Below are 17405 nucleotides of genomic sequence, written 5' to 3'. Positions count from 1 at the left end.
TGACGCCAATCCCATGGCCAAACACGTGTATTGGAACTTCTAGCCTTTCCAATAAAATCTCAAATATTTCCTGTCCTGACACACATTACACGACTAATAAGCGTCTTGTAAATCAATCGACGCAAAATAACAATTCTTTGACACTAAGTTGAGTTCATTATCCAACCCGAGAGTAACGACGAATTCCGGGTGCTATGTTCAAACGATTATCCTGTCACTGACAAACTGTTCGGGGATAATCTGGGGAAAAAAGGTCGAACATATTACGAAAGCAAATAAGGTTGGGTCAAAGATCTCGGGTAGCAGCAACAGACCCGAGAAGAGGAGTTTCCCCAAGTCGGAAATACGAAGGTCAAAGACCCTACAACCAGACCAACAGACCTCAGCCTTTTTTAGGCAAGCGTTCTTTCCAGGGCTACAAAAAGAAAAGTTGCCCAAACAACAAGCTGACGAAGAAACAAATCAGGAAGTGTTACCTTGTTACCTGTGAGTGAATTTCTAAATTCCTCTAAATATTTTACGGTAGGGAAAATTGCCGGTCACTATGAAAATTGGAAAATAATTTCAAGTGATTCAAAAATTTTAGAACTAGTGAAAGGTTATTCAATTGAATTTCAAAATACACCTTTTCAATGCAGCAATCCCGACCAATTAATTTCAACGACACTGATTTAGAAATCATTGATATTGAAATCAAAGAACTTCAATCAAAGAAAATTATTGAAGAAGTAGCAGATTATAACGAAAACGAATTTATTTCAAATATCTTCCTAAGACCAAAGAAAAATGGGAAGTTCAGAGTTATATTAAACTTAAAACACTTGAATGACTTTGTGGAATATCACCATTTTAAAATGGAAACGTTGTCGTCCGATTACACTACGCTTCGAGACTACATCAAGATGCTGTCTACATATGTTTTGTTCTACGCAGAGGAAGAAATTATTAAAGATTTCCTTGAGAGGTCTTTTTTGTGATAGATCACAGTAGTCGTACGTCATCAATTTGAGACCGTCCATTGCCAGGGTTGTGAGGTCCTTCATTGACGGGCCCTCTCCTTTTTGCTTTGCATTAAGCAGAAGATTGATCTGCTGCAGTTGAGGCACAATTTTCTTGGTTACCAGAGTCTGGGTACGTTGAAGTTTGATGTCTTGATTTCGGATTTTCCGACTAAGGTGGGCTCGAATTTCTTCATTAATCTTAGGTGGTGACTGATTAAGCACATTCCGTGGTCGAGTATACTTCTCGCTCACTTCCTTTGTTTTTATAACATTGAGCACTATACGCACACAATCGCTAGTTACTTTGGCCAGTTTTTCATGAACCGGCTCGCGACATTTTCTTTCTGTGTCAAAACATTCGGCAAGTTCATCTAAGATAGTGTCGTTATCGAACTCATCAACTTCATCTACTTCATCAACTTAATCGCCAAACTCGTCCCTCTGAGTTTTCTCTTCATCCTCTTCATCCGATGACACGTCACTCTAATCTTTCGAGGAACACGGTTGATTTTCGGCTTTACGTTTCCGTCCTTGTCTTTTCAATTCACCGACAGATGATGCCAAGGAAGCAATATTGTTTTTCCATTTCCTTCATCATTGTCAGTATTGATGGGTTCACTGGAGCCTCTTTTTCTTCCGAAAGGCCATCAGCCATATCAGAATGCTCAAAGCTTTCACTCATTGTATGAATATGCGTTAAATACGCAAATGGCAATGCCAATAATTTGCAAAATAATGTTATAAAGTTATAAAGTAAAATAAAGTTATATAAATTTCACAAATCACTACAGTCTTATAATAAAACTCACAATGTAAGTCCAGATACTTGATAATAATTAATACACGTCTGCTGCTGAACCACGCTAACTTATCTATGAACCACGCGATAATCTTATCTCATTTAAGACAGAGGCATCAATTGGGGGAGAAGAAACTAATGTTTAACAAACGCTGCGAGAAAGTAATCCAAGCGGGTGAGGCTTCCATTTGAGTGGGAGTCTCCCAGTCTTTGCAGATTGAAGATGACTCTTGTTACACTGTACCGAGATAAGGTCATCCCGGAAACAGTTGGTATTTTTCAGGATGGAGACCAGGATACTACCACTCTTTCACCCAGGAACTGTCCTGCCTGGACAATATCTAGAGATTATGTTCAGTCCTGAAGGTGCGTTTTTGCATCAAGCAACCTGTTTATCTTTCCCTTACCAAAAAAGTGTAAAGCATTATTAAAATTAATTATTTTGATAAGATGTGCTTCACGGAGCATGTCATTTTTTTAGCTCACCTGAGCTGAAAGCTCAAGTGAGCTATTCTAATCACATTTTGTATGTCGTCCGTCTGTCCGTCCGTCTGTCCGTCCGTCTGTCCGTAAACTTTTCACATTTTCAACATCTTCTCAAGAACTACTGGGCTAATTTCAACCAAACTTGGCACAAATCATCCTTAGGCGAAGGGGATTCAACGTTGTGAAAATTAAGGGCCACACCCGTTTTCAAGGGGAGATAATTAGAAATTAATGAAAAATTTCGAGAAATGTTCAAAAATCTTCTTCTCAAGAACCAGAAAGCCAGGAAAGCTGAAACTTGTGTGGAAGCATCCTCAGGTAGTGTAGATTCAAAGTTGTGAAATTCATGACCTCCGGGGGGTAGGGTGAGGCCACATTGGGGGGGGGGGTGTTAAAAAAATTTACATAGGAATATATAAAGTAAATCTTTAAAAATCTTCTTCTCAGAAATTAATCAGCCAGGAAAGCTGAAACTTGTGTGGAAGCATCCTCAGGTAGTGTAGATTCAAAGTTGTGAAAATCATGATCCCTGGGGGTAGGGTGGGGCACAATGGGGGGGGGGGGGTCGAAGTTTTACATAGGAATATATATAGAGTAAATCTTTAAAAATCTTCTTCTCGGAAACTAATCAGCAAGATGATTCTTTATAATTGTTAAGACTTTGGCTCCAGGACAATTCTTCGGCCTCACAGGAAGGTTCAGAGTTTGATGTAGCTAAATATCCCATATATAAACAATTGTAAAGGATCTTTTTGAGAACTGCAATCTCAACATGTGATATGACTATACAATTGAAGCAGGCAGCTATTTTTTCATTAGAATCTTTTTGTATTACTGTTTTGAGTTATTGCCCTTGATTTATTGATTTATTGATTCTTGATTATTTTAATTAATGCATCCACTGTTAACCAATTATTGTGATGATTATTTTTATACAATAATAAATATTCAATGTATATAAGTTGTTCTGCATAAGTAGTTTTGGGTTAGGCCGGATTAGTTTGTTTATTTTTGATTTCCAATTTTTAGATACTATGAATTTTTTTAGGCCGGCACATATATAGGGACAGTGTATATTGCATTGTGACGAGCGACTGTTTGGGGTTAAACTTGAACAGGTACGGAGAGATTGAGGGTGTGGACATCCCTGCTCTATCTAACCTTCGTGTTTTTCTAACCTACGATACAGAGTGTGCGGTCCTTCCTGCCCTGTATCGCATTAATACAAGTGTGCGGTCATACCTGCTTGTCTTGGTGGTGGTTGCGGCGGAGCACTAGTGTATGGTCATCCCTTCTGGTGTTCTGGCCTTTCTAGCGCAAGTGTGCAGTCATCCCTGCTTGCGTTATCTCTGCTTGCGTTAACGTTGGTACCCGTGAGTTGCGTAGGTGTGCGGTAATCCCTGCCTGCGTAACTTTGATTCCCTATATATGTGCAGGAGCGGTGATTAAAGTCTGCTCTTGTAAATATTGGCAGCAATCAGGGCTATCCGAGTTCCAAGGGGGAAAAATGGATTTTATTTATACAGGATCTACAGATTGTTTGTATTATGACTCCATTAAGCTGACTTTATCATACCTTTTGTTCCTCAGGTGAGCGATGTGGCCCATGGGCCTCTTGTTAATTTATATTTTGTACGCATATTTCCTTTTTAAGGAAATGTATTGTTTTAACGCATAAAAATAAACGATATTTCATATGATATCACAATAAGTTATGAAGGTAATTTGGTGAAAGTTTCAATTAAATTGAAGAATTGCTGACCGTTTTATCGCCAAATATGGTCGACCAACGGTAGAAAAATTAGTAAAAAACGTTAACGTAAATGGACACATTGGAGCCCCGGGTCGTCGTTAAATTTTGTGTGCACGCAGAAAAATCTCCGATGGAGACTAAAAGGTTCTTGGATGCTGCTATTTTTATAGGACAAAGGTTTACAAATGTAACCACAATTGGAATTGAAGGTTGGAAAATGAAAATACTGATATATTTAGCTCTTGCAGCACCCCGACCCTCATACAGTCCGGATCTTGAACCTATGGATTTTGCTTTATTTTCTTATCAGAAGTCGAAACTGTGTGGACAGAGATATTCGGACTTAAATGATATACAATATGACACAAAAGACATTATACAAAATGTGACAAATAATGGTGTGAACAAGCGTTTTATAAATGCGTTTTATAAATAGGTTAAATGGCATGAAAAGTGTGTGAACTAAAAGGTGTTTATTTTGAAAAAGAGTAACAGGTTTAAAATGCCTTTTAGTAGTTTGACGTCACCTGACGTCGTGGAATATGAAATGGTGCTCCGTTAATCCAATTCATGCAAAATAAACATCGCTGTTTCTTTTGAAAACAAATTCAAAATCTTAGATTTTTTGCATACTTATTTTTAATTGAAAGCCATTTAATAAAACATAAGTCATCCTACAAAGTACACTATACTTTTGCCGTAAATCACTTTGTCACTTTTCTAACAGCCCTCGTATATTGTTAGATAGATGCTGTTGTAATCTAAAAAAATACACTATGCACGCTGTTAAATTTAATTTACTTGTAATAACTGGATATAAATTTGATGAATGAAAAGCTATTTGTATCAACATTTGAAAATAATGGAAAAATTTAAAATTGTTCTTACACACAATTCCATTCATATACAGAACAGCCCCCTTAGACCGACCGAGCATAAAATTTTCTCCGCAGCTCATCGGGCTGTCTTTAATGTAAAGGATCTTCACAGCTGTGCACCTTAAATCCAACACACGTCCCCTATCAAAGTAGGGGAAGTGCAATGTGGTAACATGATCCGGAAAACAACCTCCGTACAGCCCCTCTCCATGTCACACGCATTCTGAATTATAACACAGCTCAAATAGCTGGTGTTCTGAAATGTGGCATATCCAAAGTTATTTAAAAAGAAGCCTCAATCTAATTCTGTAACTCGCCTAATTGTTGCAAACATGTGCGTTGCTGTGGGTTGTACTGACCAAAGTAAAATATTTTTGGTAACACCGATCCCGACCCTTTGTTAACAAAACAGATATTGCTAGCATATCACAATTAATGTAGGACTATTTTTAATGTATTTTTTTTTTTACATTTCAAATAATAATAAAAATGCACAATGGGTAAAGTGTTATGATTTTATGTGATTTATCGAATTTCAAAATGTATTGGTAGAACTTTTGGTCAAGTACCATTATATAATCAGAGTGATATGTTTGTATGAAGACCTGGACAGATTTATCTAAGTCAGTTTTCACTGGTTAAGTTAAACTAACAAAATAAGTGATATATTTTATATATTGTTACACATGTGGGCAGATTTAAAATTTACAATATCTAATTATTTACCAAGTTACGCTTGTTCTTGTGCGCAGGTGGATTGAGTTGGTGAACACTTTCTTTACTTTTCTATTGGCCGTTGTTCCCATTGGATAGTATTATCGAATCAGATCATTTCTATTATTATAAATCCCGGTTACTTTTGATTTTGTTTCACTGTGGGTCCGGCGATTTTGTACACCAACACCTCGCACAAGGTATTTATTGTATTAATTTATATGACATAACTTTTCTTAGTATCTACATAAAGTAAACTAAGATTATAATAAAGTTTAAAGCTTTATTTAAACCGTAACGAATTATTGTGTATAAATTGTATATATATTGATATGTGTTTATATTTATTTACAGAATCACCTTTTTGTACATATAAAACATCCTGAACACAGAACCGTGTCTTTATTATTTACTCGGTCACAAATGGCGTCGCCGGTATCTACAGTCAATGGTGATTCTTGTGTGAGGAAGAATGTCTACAAAATCCAGTGAGCAGTCATCGCTGAAAACAACTCACCTGTGAAAAGTCCGGAACGTACCGTTACCTCTTTTGATAGAAATACCTTTAAACGCCGAACCATGACGACAAAGAAATTAAGACAACAAATAAAAACTCTACAAAAAGAACTCGATAGACGCATAGATGAGGACAACGAAGAATACAAATCCAAAACTACTTATCTAAAACCAGTCCGTAATGTGCAGAAATTCAGCGGAAATGAAGATAAAGACGATATTCATGTTGACGACTGGATAGAAGAAGTTGAACATGTCATCAAAAGTCACCGTATGAATAGAGAAGAAAGTACCGACTTCATATATTCAAATCTGACTGGATTGGCAAAAGAAGAAATCAAATATCGGCCATATGAAGAAAGAAGCAATCCAACAAAAGTGTTGCGTATTTTAAGTGAAACGTTTGGAGACAAAGAAGGAATAACAGTCCTACAGAGAAATTTCTTTGAGCGAAAACAGATGGAAGGGGAGTCTTTACGAGAATACAGTTACGCTCTGATGAACCTCATCAAGAAAATTACGACGAAAAACACAGATATTATTCCAAACCCTGATTTGACCCTGTGTGAACAATTTGCGCAAAATGTGAATGATATCTCATTACGTAGAGAATTAAAACGACTTATTCGTCAACAGCCGGATATACATTTTTTGGACTTCCGGGACGAAGCAATATTGTTTTCAGAGGATGAAGAAAAGAACCGCTCAAAGTGCTCAACAGACAGACATACTACAGAAAAACAGGCCGCTGAATCTTCACAGAAGTCAGAGAAAACTACTCACGGAATTGACAAATACTTAGAAGTCATACAACGGCAGGAACAAAACATCGACAATCTTACAAAGTTACTTGAACGGCAAACTGTATCCAAATCGAAAGAACAATACCGATTACCATATCCACAGTTAAACCGCCGCCGTTGCTATACATGTAAAAGCGAAAATCATATCCAAAGAAACTGTCCACGAAATCTCACTTCGACAAATTACCAACAATCGGGAAAATAGATCCTGCTGATGAGCAGAGTCCGACATCAGTAGGAAATATAGAGGACTCCACCTGTGTCAATCATATTATTGGTCAAAGCCCTACAGTTAAAATTAAAATGTTTGGTGTAGAAATTAACTGTTTATTAGACACTGGGTCTATGGTGACTACAATAACGGAAAGTTTTTATAGAAACAACATCGAAACACTCTGTAAGAATATAAAGAATGATGTGAAATTGAATTTAAAAGCAGCAAACGGAATTTCAATCCCTTATATCGGATACATAGAAGCTGATGTTGAATGTATGGGAAACGTTATAGAAGATCGCGGTATCCTGATAATTAAAGATACAGAAGATGGAATGACTCGGAAACGTAAACACAATATCCCGGGCATTTTAGGAATGAACATTATTGGACAGTGCAGAGACATTTTTATTCAAAAACATGGAAATTATTATCACGAGAAAGTATCTGAAATATCCTGCAATTCGAAAATTAAGTCAGCATTCCGAGTGTGTGATCAAGAGAACAGGACTGTGTATGGTTTTGCTAAAGTGTCTGCGCGACATCCCGTTAGAATCCCAGCAAGATCTGTGATCGTGATCAACGCTACTGGGCCGCCGATACCTGGAAATTACTCAGCCGTAGCAGAACCATTGTCGCATAGCGAGCACCTGAGTGACAGCATTGTTATAGTCCGGACATTCGTTCAAGTGATCAAGGGCCATTTCTATTTGCGGCTAGCGAACATAACTGATTCTGATGTCTGGATTTCACCTCGAACACGCATTGCTATATTATCAAAAGGAGAAGAAGTTATCAATGAAATTAGTGACCCTGTGCAATTTTCCAATTGTGGCACAGTACAGGAAATATTTGTGCAGTGTTATGTGACAGAATCTACTAACGAACGTTCCTGTGATCCAGAGTTCCGTATTCCTGTAAACTTGGACAAAGTTGACGCGACAGACCAAGAGAAACGAAGCATAGAATTACTATTTCACAGATATAATGACGTATTTTCAAAGTCGGATTTAGACACAGGATTTACAGATACGGTAAAACACAAAATAACGCTGACAGATGGAGTATCGGTCAATCTACCGTACCGACGCATTCCCCCGACGCAATTTGAGGAAGTTAAACAACATATTAGAGAGCTATTACATAGGGATATCATAAGAGAAAGTACCAGTGCGTATGCATCACCAATTGTTATCGTTCGCAAGAAGAATGGTGAATTACGTCTGTGCGTTGATTATCGGAAGTTAAACTCTAAGACAATCAAAGACGCATATCCTCTCCCCCGTGTTGAAGAATCATTTGATACACTGTGTGGTTCCCGTTATTTCTCGACCATGGATTTGACTTCAGGATATAACCAAGTTGCAGTAGAAGAGAACGACAAACACAAAACAGCATTTACTACACCATTTGGACTATACGAATTTAACACCATGCCGTTCGGTTTGTGTAACGCTCCCGCCACCTTTCAGAGACTTATGCAGCACTGTTTCCGTGATGAAGTTTTCCAGATACTCCTGGTATTCTTAGATGATATTATTGTGTTTTCACGGACTGTAGAAGAACAAATTCAGAGATTGGAAGTAGTATTTCAGAAACTTCGTCAGCATGGACTTAAATTAAAACCATCTAAATGTGATTTTTTCAAAGAGGAAGTAAAATACCTGGGGCACATAGTATCAAAGCATGGAATTAACACAGATCCTCTAAAAGTGCAAGCTGTGAGTGACTGGACAACACCGTCAACACCAAAACAGTTACGTTCATTTCTTGCATTGGCGTCATATTATAGACGTTTTATTCAGTCTTTTGCGAAAGTTGCAGCGCCATTGTACAATTTAATCAGAAAGTTTCCGAATGCATCTAAGAAGCTGTTCTGTGAAAAGTGGAATAGTGAATGTGAAAAATCATTTGTGTTATTAAAAGAATTACTTACCAGTGCACCGATTCTAGGATATGCCGATTACACAAAACCTTTTGTGCTTGAAGTCGATGCAAGTCTCAACGGTCTCGGGGCGGTACTTTCGCAACACCAAGATGGTCAATTACGTGTTATTGCGTACGCCAGCAGATCACTTCGTCCCAACGAACGGAATGTACAGAATTACAGTTCGCGACGTCTGGAACTTTTAGCATTGTATTGGAGTATTACCGACAAATTCCGGGATTATTTAGTGAACTCTTCTTTTACCGTTTATACCGACAATAATCCGCTTGTGTATCTACAGTCTTCTAAATTGAGTGCATACGAACAACGCTGGGTGTCACAGTTGGCTCTCTTCAACTTTGAAATCAAATATCGCAGTGGAAAACACAATTCGAATGCAGATGCTCTTTCACGTAAGTCAGTGAGTGAAGAAGGAATACTTACCTCATCAACCAGTCTAGGAAATCTCTGGTCTTCTGAAATTCCAAAAGATGTTATGTGTGTGCAACAGAGATTGTGTCAAGAATCATCCGATGTGATATGTGTTAAAATGCAATGTTCTCTTCGTCAATACAGTCAAAGTGATCTGAAACGCTTACAGTCTCAGGACAAAGACATTCATCAGTTTTTAAAGTTCTGGAAACAGGGGGTATATCCAAAGAAAGAAGAAAGGAAAAACTGTGAAAAGGCTGTGAATATTCTTCTCAGGCAGTGGAATCGTTTAAGTATGGATAACGGAATACTTTACAGAACTGTGTGTGATCCTGTTAATGGAGAAACCAAACAGTACGTTTTACCATCTTCACTGAAACTAGAAATTCTTAAACAGTGTCATGACAACCTTGGTCACCAGGGAATCGAAAGATCATTCAGTGTTATTAAAGACCGGTGTTATTGGCCTAGAATGTTTAGTGAGATCAAAGAATATTGCAAGAACTGTGAACGTTGTTGTGTAGCCAAATCAGAAAACCAGCAGATTAGACCAGCTATGAACCACTTACTAGCAAACCGACCTCTGCAAATTCTAGCCATTGATTTCACAGTATTGGAACCATCTAAGGGTAAGGAAAATGTACTTGTGATGACAGATGTTTTTACCAAATTCACACAAGCAGTGGCCACCCGTGATCAGAAAGCTTCTACCGTTGCGTTGTGTTTGATTCAACAGTGGTTTCATCACTATGGTGTACCGGATAGAATTCATAGCGATCAGGGAAGAAACTTCGAGTCGGATATTATTAAACAACTCTGCAAAATCTACGACATACAAAAGTCAAGAACAACAGCTTACCATCCCGAAGGCAATGGACAGACAGAACGTTTTAACCGTACACTTCACGATTTACTCAGAACTCTACCACCACAGAAGAAGAAACTCTGGCCAGATCATTTATCTGATGTAACTTTTGCGTACAATGTGTCTCCAAATTCCAGCACTGGTTACAGTCCTTTCTATTTATTTTTCGGTCGTAAACCTAAAATTCCAGTCGATTTTATTGTGTCGTCAACAGTGTCAGATTCTGTCTCGGATAGTGATGTGAATTACGATGAATTCATTCAAGAGCACAGAAATAATGCTAGTGAATTATTCCAGCATGCTAAAAGAAACCTGGAAAAAAATGCATCACAGAGGAAAGATCGCTTCGACGCAAAAATGGTGGATCATCCGATTGGTGTGGGTGACGAAGTTTTCATAAGAAACAGAGGTTTTACAGGAAGACACAAACTTCAAGACCTTTGGAGTACAACAAGATACCGTGTTCAAACAGCCAAAGACAGTGTGTATACAGTTGTTTCAGACACTGGACAACAGCGTACCCTTAATAGACGTGATATCAAACGCGTACCGCCGAAATATATAAGCAGTGACAATTGCCATGCACGTGACGTTATGCCATCCTTATCTCTTCGTCGGAGTTTGCGATTACGCGATAAACAGAAGAGTATGTGGGATTAAGAATCATAGACTGTGAATGTGATACGTATATTGAACATTTGATTTATATATCATATTATGTTGATTAGTGTGTGTTTGAATTTTGATTTTTATCGAGACGATAAAATTCAAAGCAGGGGAGTATGTGGGCAGATTTAAAATTTACAATATCTAATTATTTACCAAGTTACGCTTGTTCTTGTGCGCAGGTGGATTGAGTTGGTGAACACTTTCTTTACTTTTCTATTGGCCGTTGTTCCCATTGGATAGTATTATCGAATCAGATCATTTCTATTATTATAAATCCCGGTTACTTTTGATTTTGTTTCACTGTGGGTCCGGCGATTTTGTACACCAACACCTCGCACAAGGTATTTATTGTATTAATTTATATGACATAACTTTTCTTAGTATCTACATAAAGTAAACTAAGATTATAATAAAGTTTAAAGCTTTATTTAAACCGTAACGAATTATTGTGTATAAATTGTATATATATTGATATGTGTTTATATTTATTTACAGAATCACCTTTTTGTACATATAAAACATCCTGAACACAGAACCGTGTCTTTATTATTTACTCGGTCACACACACATAACAATACGAGTAAAATAAATCCAATTAAATGTACATTATATATTCTTCTTTATTTTCGGAATCGTTCCAGAATATTTTTCGCTTAAAAAAGGTTCCAATTCCTCATCCCAATTCTCTCCATCAATGAAATTTTTTATCATATTTGGGAAGAGAAGTATCGTCCCCTTTAACACAAAGTTTTCCATTTCTTATCCACTCATCGTCAGTATCTTTGTGAACACATCTTGAGTAATATTCGGCACTTTTAATTTTGTGACAATAGTCAAGGGGTGAAGTTCTTGATTGTTGCTACATTTTTGGCACACTTAATAGTAACCCCACTCCGAAGAAGAAGAGGGTATACTGTTTTACCTTTGTGTGTCTGTTTCAGGCTTGGGGCGAATTACTTTTTAAAGTAATGCATTACATTACCATTACTTAATGAATTTGGGCATTAAATTGCCATTACTTCATTTTCTTGAAGTAATGCATTACATTACCATTACATGAGTAAAGTAATGCATTACCATTACTTTGTGCGAAGTCGATAAGAAGTTTAAAAAAAGTAATTTAAAAGCTGATTAAAAAGTTTTTGCAAATGTTTCATATATAAAACATGCTTAAACATGTATACAGGTTCATGTTCAGTATCAAGTTCAAACTTAATGACTTAAACAAGACAGCTGTTACACTTTATGATCAGCAAAGTTTCATCTTTTTACTGCATCCTGTCGGGTTTTAAAATCTTAGATATAAGTTTTCAGGCAATAATAGAAAAAAATACTTGAATCTTGTATTTTCTATCAGTCCAAACGTTTGTACTTATTATACGACACGGAGAGAGAGAGAGAGAGAGAGAGAGAGAGAGAGAGAGAGAGAGAGAGAGAGAGAGAGAGAGAGAGAGAGAGAGAGTAAACTTATTTTCAAATGGGTTATCTGCTGGAAGTAATTTTTAAGCTTCCAGAGATCATTGTTGGACAGTGCATTCTTTTTAATGCATTCTTTTTTGCTTTTAAGGTGTATGTCTGTTCTCTATTCTAATAGCCAAGAGAAGGGTGGTGATTTTGGGTGTTTAGGACCTCTTTAAACAATAGATTGTTTTTATACTTAGATTATCCTGGGGGCATTATGTGTTGTTGACACATTGAATCCATTGAATGCACAACTAATTTGAGTAAATTGTTCAAATGATATAAAATTCTTAATAACACTCTTAAAATGTTATGAAATTTGGTTGTTAAAGCAAGTTATATTGACAATTTAAGAAGGAATTGTTAATTTTTTTTTAATCATACAACTAAAATATCTTAATCTCAAGAATTATTGTTTCTTCTTTAAAACAATTTTTAATCAACTACAATTTTATTTATCACAATTTTAACAAGATATCTGTGCGCCAATGCTCACTAGTGATACCCCCGCTCTGATGTGAATATGCAAAATAAGCAAAGTCGACATTTAACAGAAAGCTGGCATCCGATTGGTACAGAAATATATCCCACAATATGGCATGCCTAAAGAAATAGTGTGTTAAAATTTCAAGCATCTGCGATAAATAGCTGCTGAGAAATCTTTGAGGAAAATTTGTTTGAAAATTTTGGCTAAAATAAACAAAGTACTCATTTAACAGGTAGATGACGTCCGATTAATACAAAAATACATCCCACAATATGCCATGACTTAACAAACACTGTGGAAAAATTTCAAGCATCTCCGATAAATAGCTGCTGAGAAATCTTTGACGAAAATTTGTTTGAAAATTTTGGCAAAAAATAAACAACGTCATTATTCAACAGGAAGTTGCGTCCGATTGATACAAAAATATATCCCACAATATGCCATGACTTAACAAACACTGTGTTAAAATTTCAAGCATCTGCGATAAATAGCTCCTGAGAAATCTTTGACGAAAATTTGTTTGAAAATTTTGGCTAAAAATAAACAAAGTCGTCATTTAACAGGAAGTTGACACCCGATTGGTACAAAAATATATCCCAAAATATGGCATGCCAAAACAAATAGTGTGTTAAAATTTCAAGCATCTGCGATAAATAGCTGCTGAGAAATCTTTGACGAAAATTTGTTTGAAAATTTTGGCTAAAAATAAACAAAGTCCTCATTTAACAGGAAGTTGACGTCTGATTGGTACAAAAATACATCCCACGATATGGCATGCCTAAACAAAAAGTGTGTTAAAATTTCAAGCATCTGCGTTAAATAAATGCTGAGAATTCTTTGACGGAAATTTGTTTGAAAATTTTGGCAAAAAATAAACAAAGTCCTCATTTAACAGGAAGTTGACGTCTGATTGGTACAAAAATACATCCCACGATATGGCATGCCTAAACAAAAAGTGTGTTAAAATTTCAAGCATCTGCGTTAAATAGCTGCTGAGAAATCTTTGACGAAAATTTGTTTGAAAATTTTGGCTAAAAATAAACAAAGTCGTCATTTAACAGGAAGTTGACGTCTGATTGGTACAAAAATATAACCCACAATATGGCATGCCTATACAAATACTGTGTAAAAATTTCAAGCATCTGCGAAAAACAGTTGCTGAGAAATCTTTGACGAAAATTTGTTTGGAGCAACTATTTATAACAAATGCTTGAAATTTTAACACACTATTTGTTCAGGCATGCCATATTGTGGGATATATTTTTGTACCAATCGGTCGTTAACTTCACGTTGAATGACAACTTTGTTTACTTTTAGCCTAAATTTTCAAACAAATTTTCGTTAAAGATTTCTCAGAAAATATGTATCACAGATGCTTTAAATTTTAACAAGCTATTTGTGTAGGCATGCTATATCGTAGGATATTGTTTTTGTACTAATCGGACGTCAAGTTCCTGTCATTTGACGACTTTGTTTAATTTTAGCCTAAATTTTCAAACAAATTTTCGTCAAAGATTTCTCAGCAACCTCAGTTAACTTCACGTTGAATGACAACTTTGTTTACTTTTAGCCTAAATTTTCAAACAAATTTTCGTTAAAGATTTCTCAGAAAATATGTATCACAGATGCTTTAAATTTTAACAAGCTATTTGTGTAGGCATGCTATATCGTAGGATATTGTTTTTGTACTAATCGGACGTCAAGTTCCTGTCATTTGACGACTTTGTTTAATTTTAGCCTAAATTTTCAAACAAATTTTCGTCAAAGATTTCTCAGCAACCATTTATCACATGCTTTAAGTTTTAACACACTATTTGTGTAGGCATGCCGTATCGTGGGATATATTTTTGTACAAATTGAATGCTTACCTCCTTTTAAATGTCGACTTTGCTTATTTGCATATTCACATCAGAACGGGCGTATTACTAGTGAGCATTGGCTCACAGAAATCTTGTTAGGTGGCGCGACAGTCTTTCTTTCCTAATGACGTGTTTTATCGTATGGACAAACGATGTCACCAGTTGAAGTTTTAAGGTAGTATTCAACCATCTTTACTATTTGGATACAAACAACGGGCACTATGACTGAATCTTAAACTTCTAATTATGATTCTTGTCCATTTTATACCGATTTTAAATACGCTTTGATTAAGAATACGAACACTTTGATCAAGAATGCGCTTAAAATTGTACCACCCACTATTATACGCAGTATATTTAATTTAAAAAAAAAATGGTACTTGAGCAAGCCTGCACTCGATGTTTCCTAGTCGAAAAACCATCGAAAAACACCCATATTTTGCTACAAAACATCAATTTGTCAAAATAATGCAATCTTCATGACTTCATTTCTACATTATGACGTCACTGTGGTGATAACCTTTTACACCTTTATTTCAAATATTATTTTAACTATCTTTCACCTTATTTTTAAACGGGCATGATCACGATTTTGGTCAAATTCTGTTTTTATGTTTTAATTATTTACAATGCTTTAGAAATCCATTTCAAATGATCAAATAAAATTTGAGAGTCATTCGTTGAGTTATAGGCAAGATATAGGACACACAATTCTATGTAATGTTAACAAGGCTCGTGCCCTGTTTTTGTTTACAAAGGTTCAATATACCAATAAAAAAAATCTTTTTCCAGTTATTTGTCTATCTTTTTTATTTATTTTTAGCATGAATAAACAGTTTCTAACGTTTAACACATTCGATTAAGGTTTAAAACTGAAAGTTTTTATCCAACGTTCAAAATGGAAACAAAGGCTTTGTTTACAAAGGGAAGAATTTCAAGCTCTCTAACTCGCTCATTACTCAGCAAATGACACTGAAATGTCGGTTGCGTATTAGAAATGCCTTTGTGAAGCATTGTAATTATTAAAATCGGAGAAATAATTTTGACCAAAATCGTTACCATGCCCCTTTAAAGCTCTTTCTAAAACGTTGTTTTTGGGGTTAAAAAATGCATAATACTGCATATAGTCCTTTGATTAATATTATGAAGGAATTTATATCATAAATTAATTTGAAATATGTAATTTATTTTCAAAAGGTATCAAAAAATGCAAAAGAAATAAAACAAAAACAATAATGATACATATCATGCAGCAATAGTTTTAAGATTTTAGTGCCATGTCAGAATTCAATTTTTGGAAAAAAGTATTATACAAATGCTGATTTATTCTTTTTAAACCAAGAAATTCAACAATTTCAGGATTATCGATTTTCCCTGTTTCATACATGTAAATATATTATCCTTTAAACTTGATTGTTATAAATAAGTGCACTTTGGAGCTCAGTGACATCTTGGAATCCATTATTCGAATTGTCGTTGTATCTTCCATCAGTTGATCCTGGTACGTAGCACTGGTTCTGAAGTGTTCGCCGTCTTATTAAACAATATTTCATAAAAATTAGAATAATTGTTATTCAAACTTTTCATTTTAATATTTTTTAAACAATAAAATGGTTTTTGAATCATCAATGGAATCATTTTATTTTTTATATTCACATATTTCCTTTTAAAAACTGTTAGTGTACATCAGTACGTTAGTTTAACGAAAAATCCAAGTGGTCTTATATTGGCAATTGGGTCTGATATCAAAAAGATTGTTTCGTGCAGTAGGTGTTTTTTCTTAGGTTACTGAAGGTTTCGACCAATCTATAAACTGGTTAAAACTGAATCGTGTATATTACAGTTTTGTCAGTATCTACAGCCCTGTAAAAAACTAGGTACTGTTTCAGTCATATTTTTCCGTTTTAGATTGATTTATCAAAAAAACACAAAAACTAGAAATGCATAATTATGTACACAAAAATATCCATAAAATAAGAATCTATAAATAGTTACCTGATTAAGCTTACGCTTTTAACAAGGGTAATTTTGACGTCATAAACAGTGCAATTTCCCGTAATTTTCATAAAACTGAGCTGAAGATCAAAATTCGCCAGTGTGATTTATAAATAGAAAGCTATGTCCGCAACTGTCGCCCTCGATGAAACTTAGCAATAACTTTATCATGTGATATCACATGAAATATTTACATTTTGTTGTGGGCAACGGCTGCGGACACATTTTCCTCTTCAAAGAACTAAAAGCAATTTGCTATTTTTCTTTTTTTTTTTATTAATCTTAAAGACCGGGGTCGATCTATATTTTCTGCCTCCTGGTACACAATTAAGCCTATAAGGGCAAAAAGGCGGGGCTACCTCCATCACTGTCGGTGATGCTGATAAGAGAAAACATTGCATGCGACTCAGTCCGCTTTGTTTATACACTAAGGAAAACCCAATATATGGAGAGGGGCTGTATAAATTTTTAGATAGAGGGATTTTGATAAATGTTTTAATTTTACTTATGTTGTAACATGTATGTGTGAAGATGATAAAATTTCAA

General features: G+C 35.5%; 1 protein-coding gene across 1 annotated transcript in view; it reads right to left on the bottom strand.

The window, feature by feature from the left end:
* Nucleotides 1-16124: 16124 nt before the first annotated feature.
* LOC136273968 (multiple epidermal growth factor-like domains protein 10) overlaps nt 16125-17405 on the bottom strand; it is a 55923-nt gene continuing 54642 nt past the window's right edge. Inside the window, exon 14 of the mRNA XM_066079807.1 lies at nt 16125-16397. Within this exon, the coding sequence (XP_065935879.1) occupies nt 16268-16397 (130 nt within the window). The 3' untranslated portion in view covers nt 16125-16267. The remainder of the gene's footprint in view (nt 16398-17405) is intronic.

The sequence above is a fragment of the Magallana gigas genome, chromosome 1 (assembly GCF_963853765.1).
Source record: "Magallana gigas chromosome 1, xbMagGiga1.1, whole genome shotgun sequence".
Lineage (NCBI taxonomy): Eukaryota > Metazoa > Mollusca > Bivalvia > Ostreida > Ostreidae > Magallana > Magallana gigas.
This window is presented reverse-complemented; position numbering and strand designations above follow the sequence as displayed.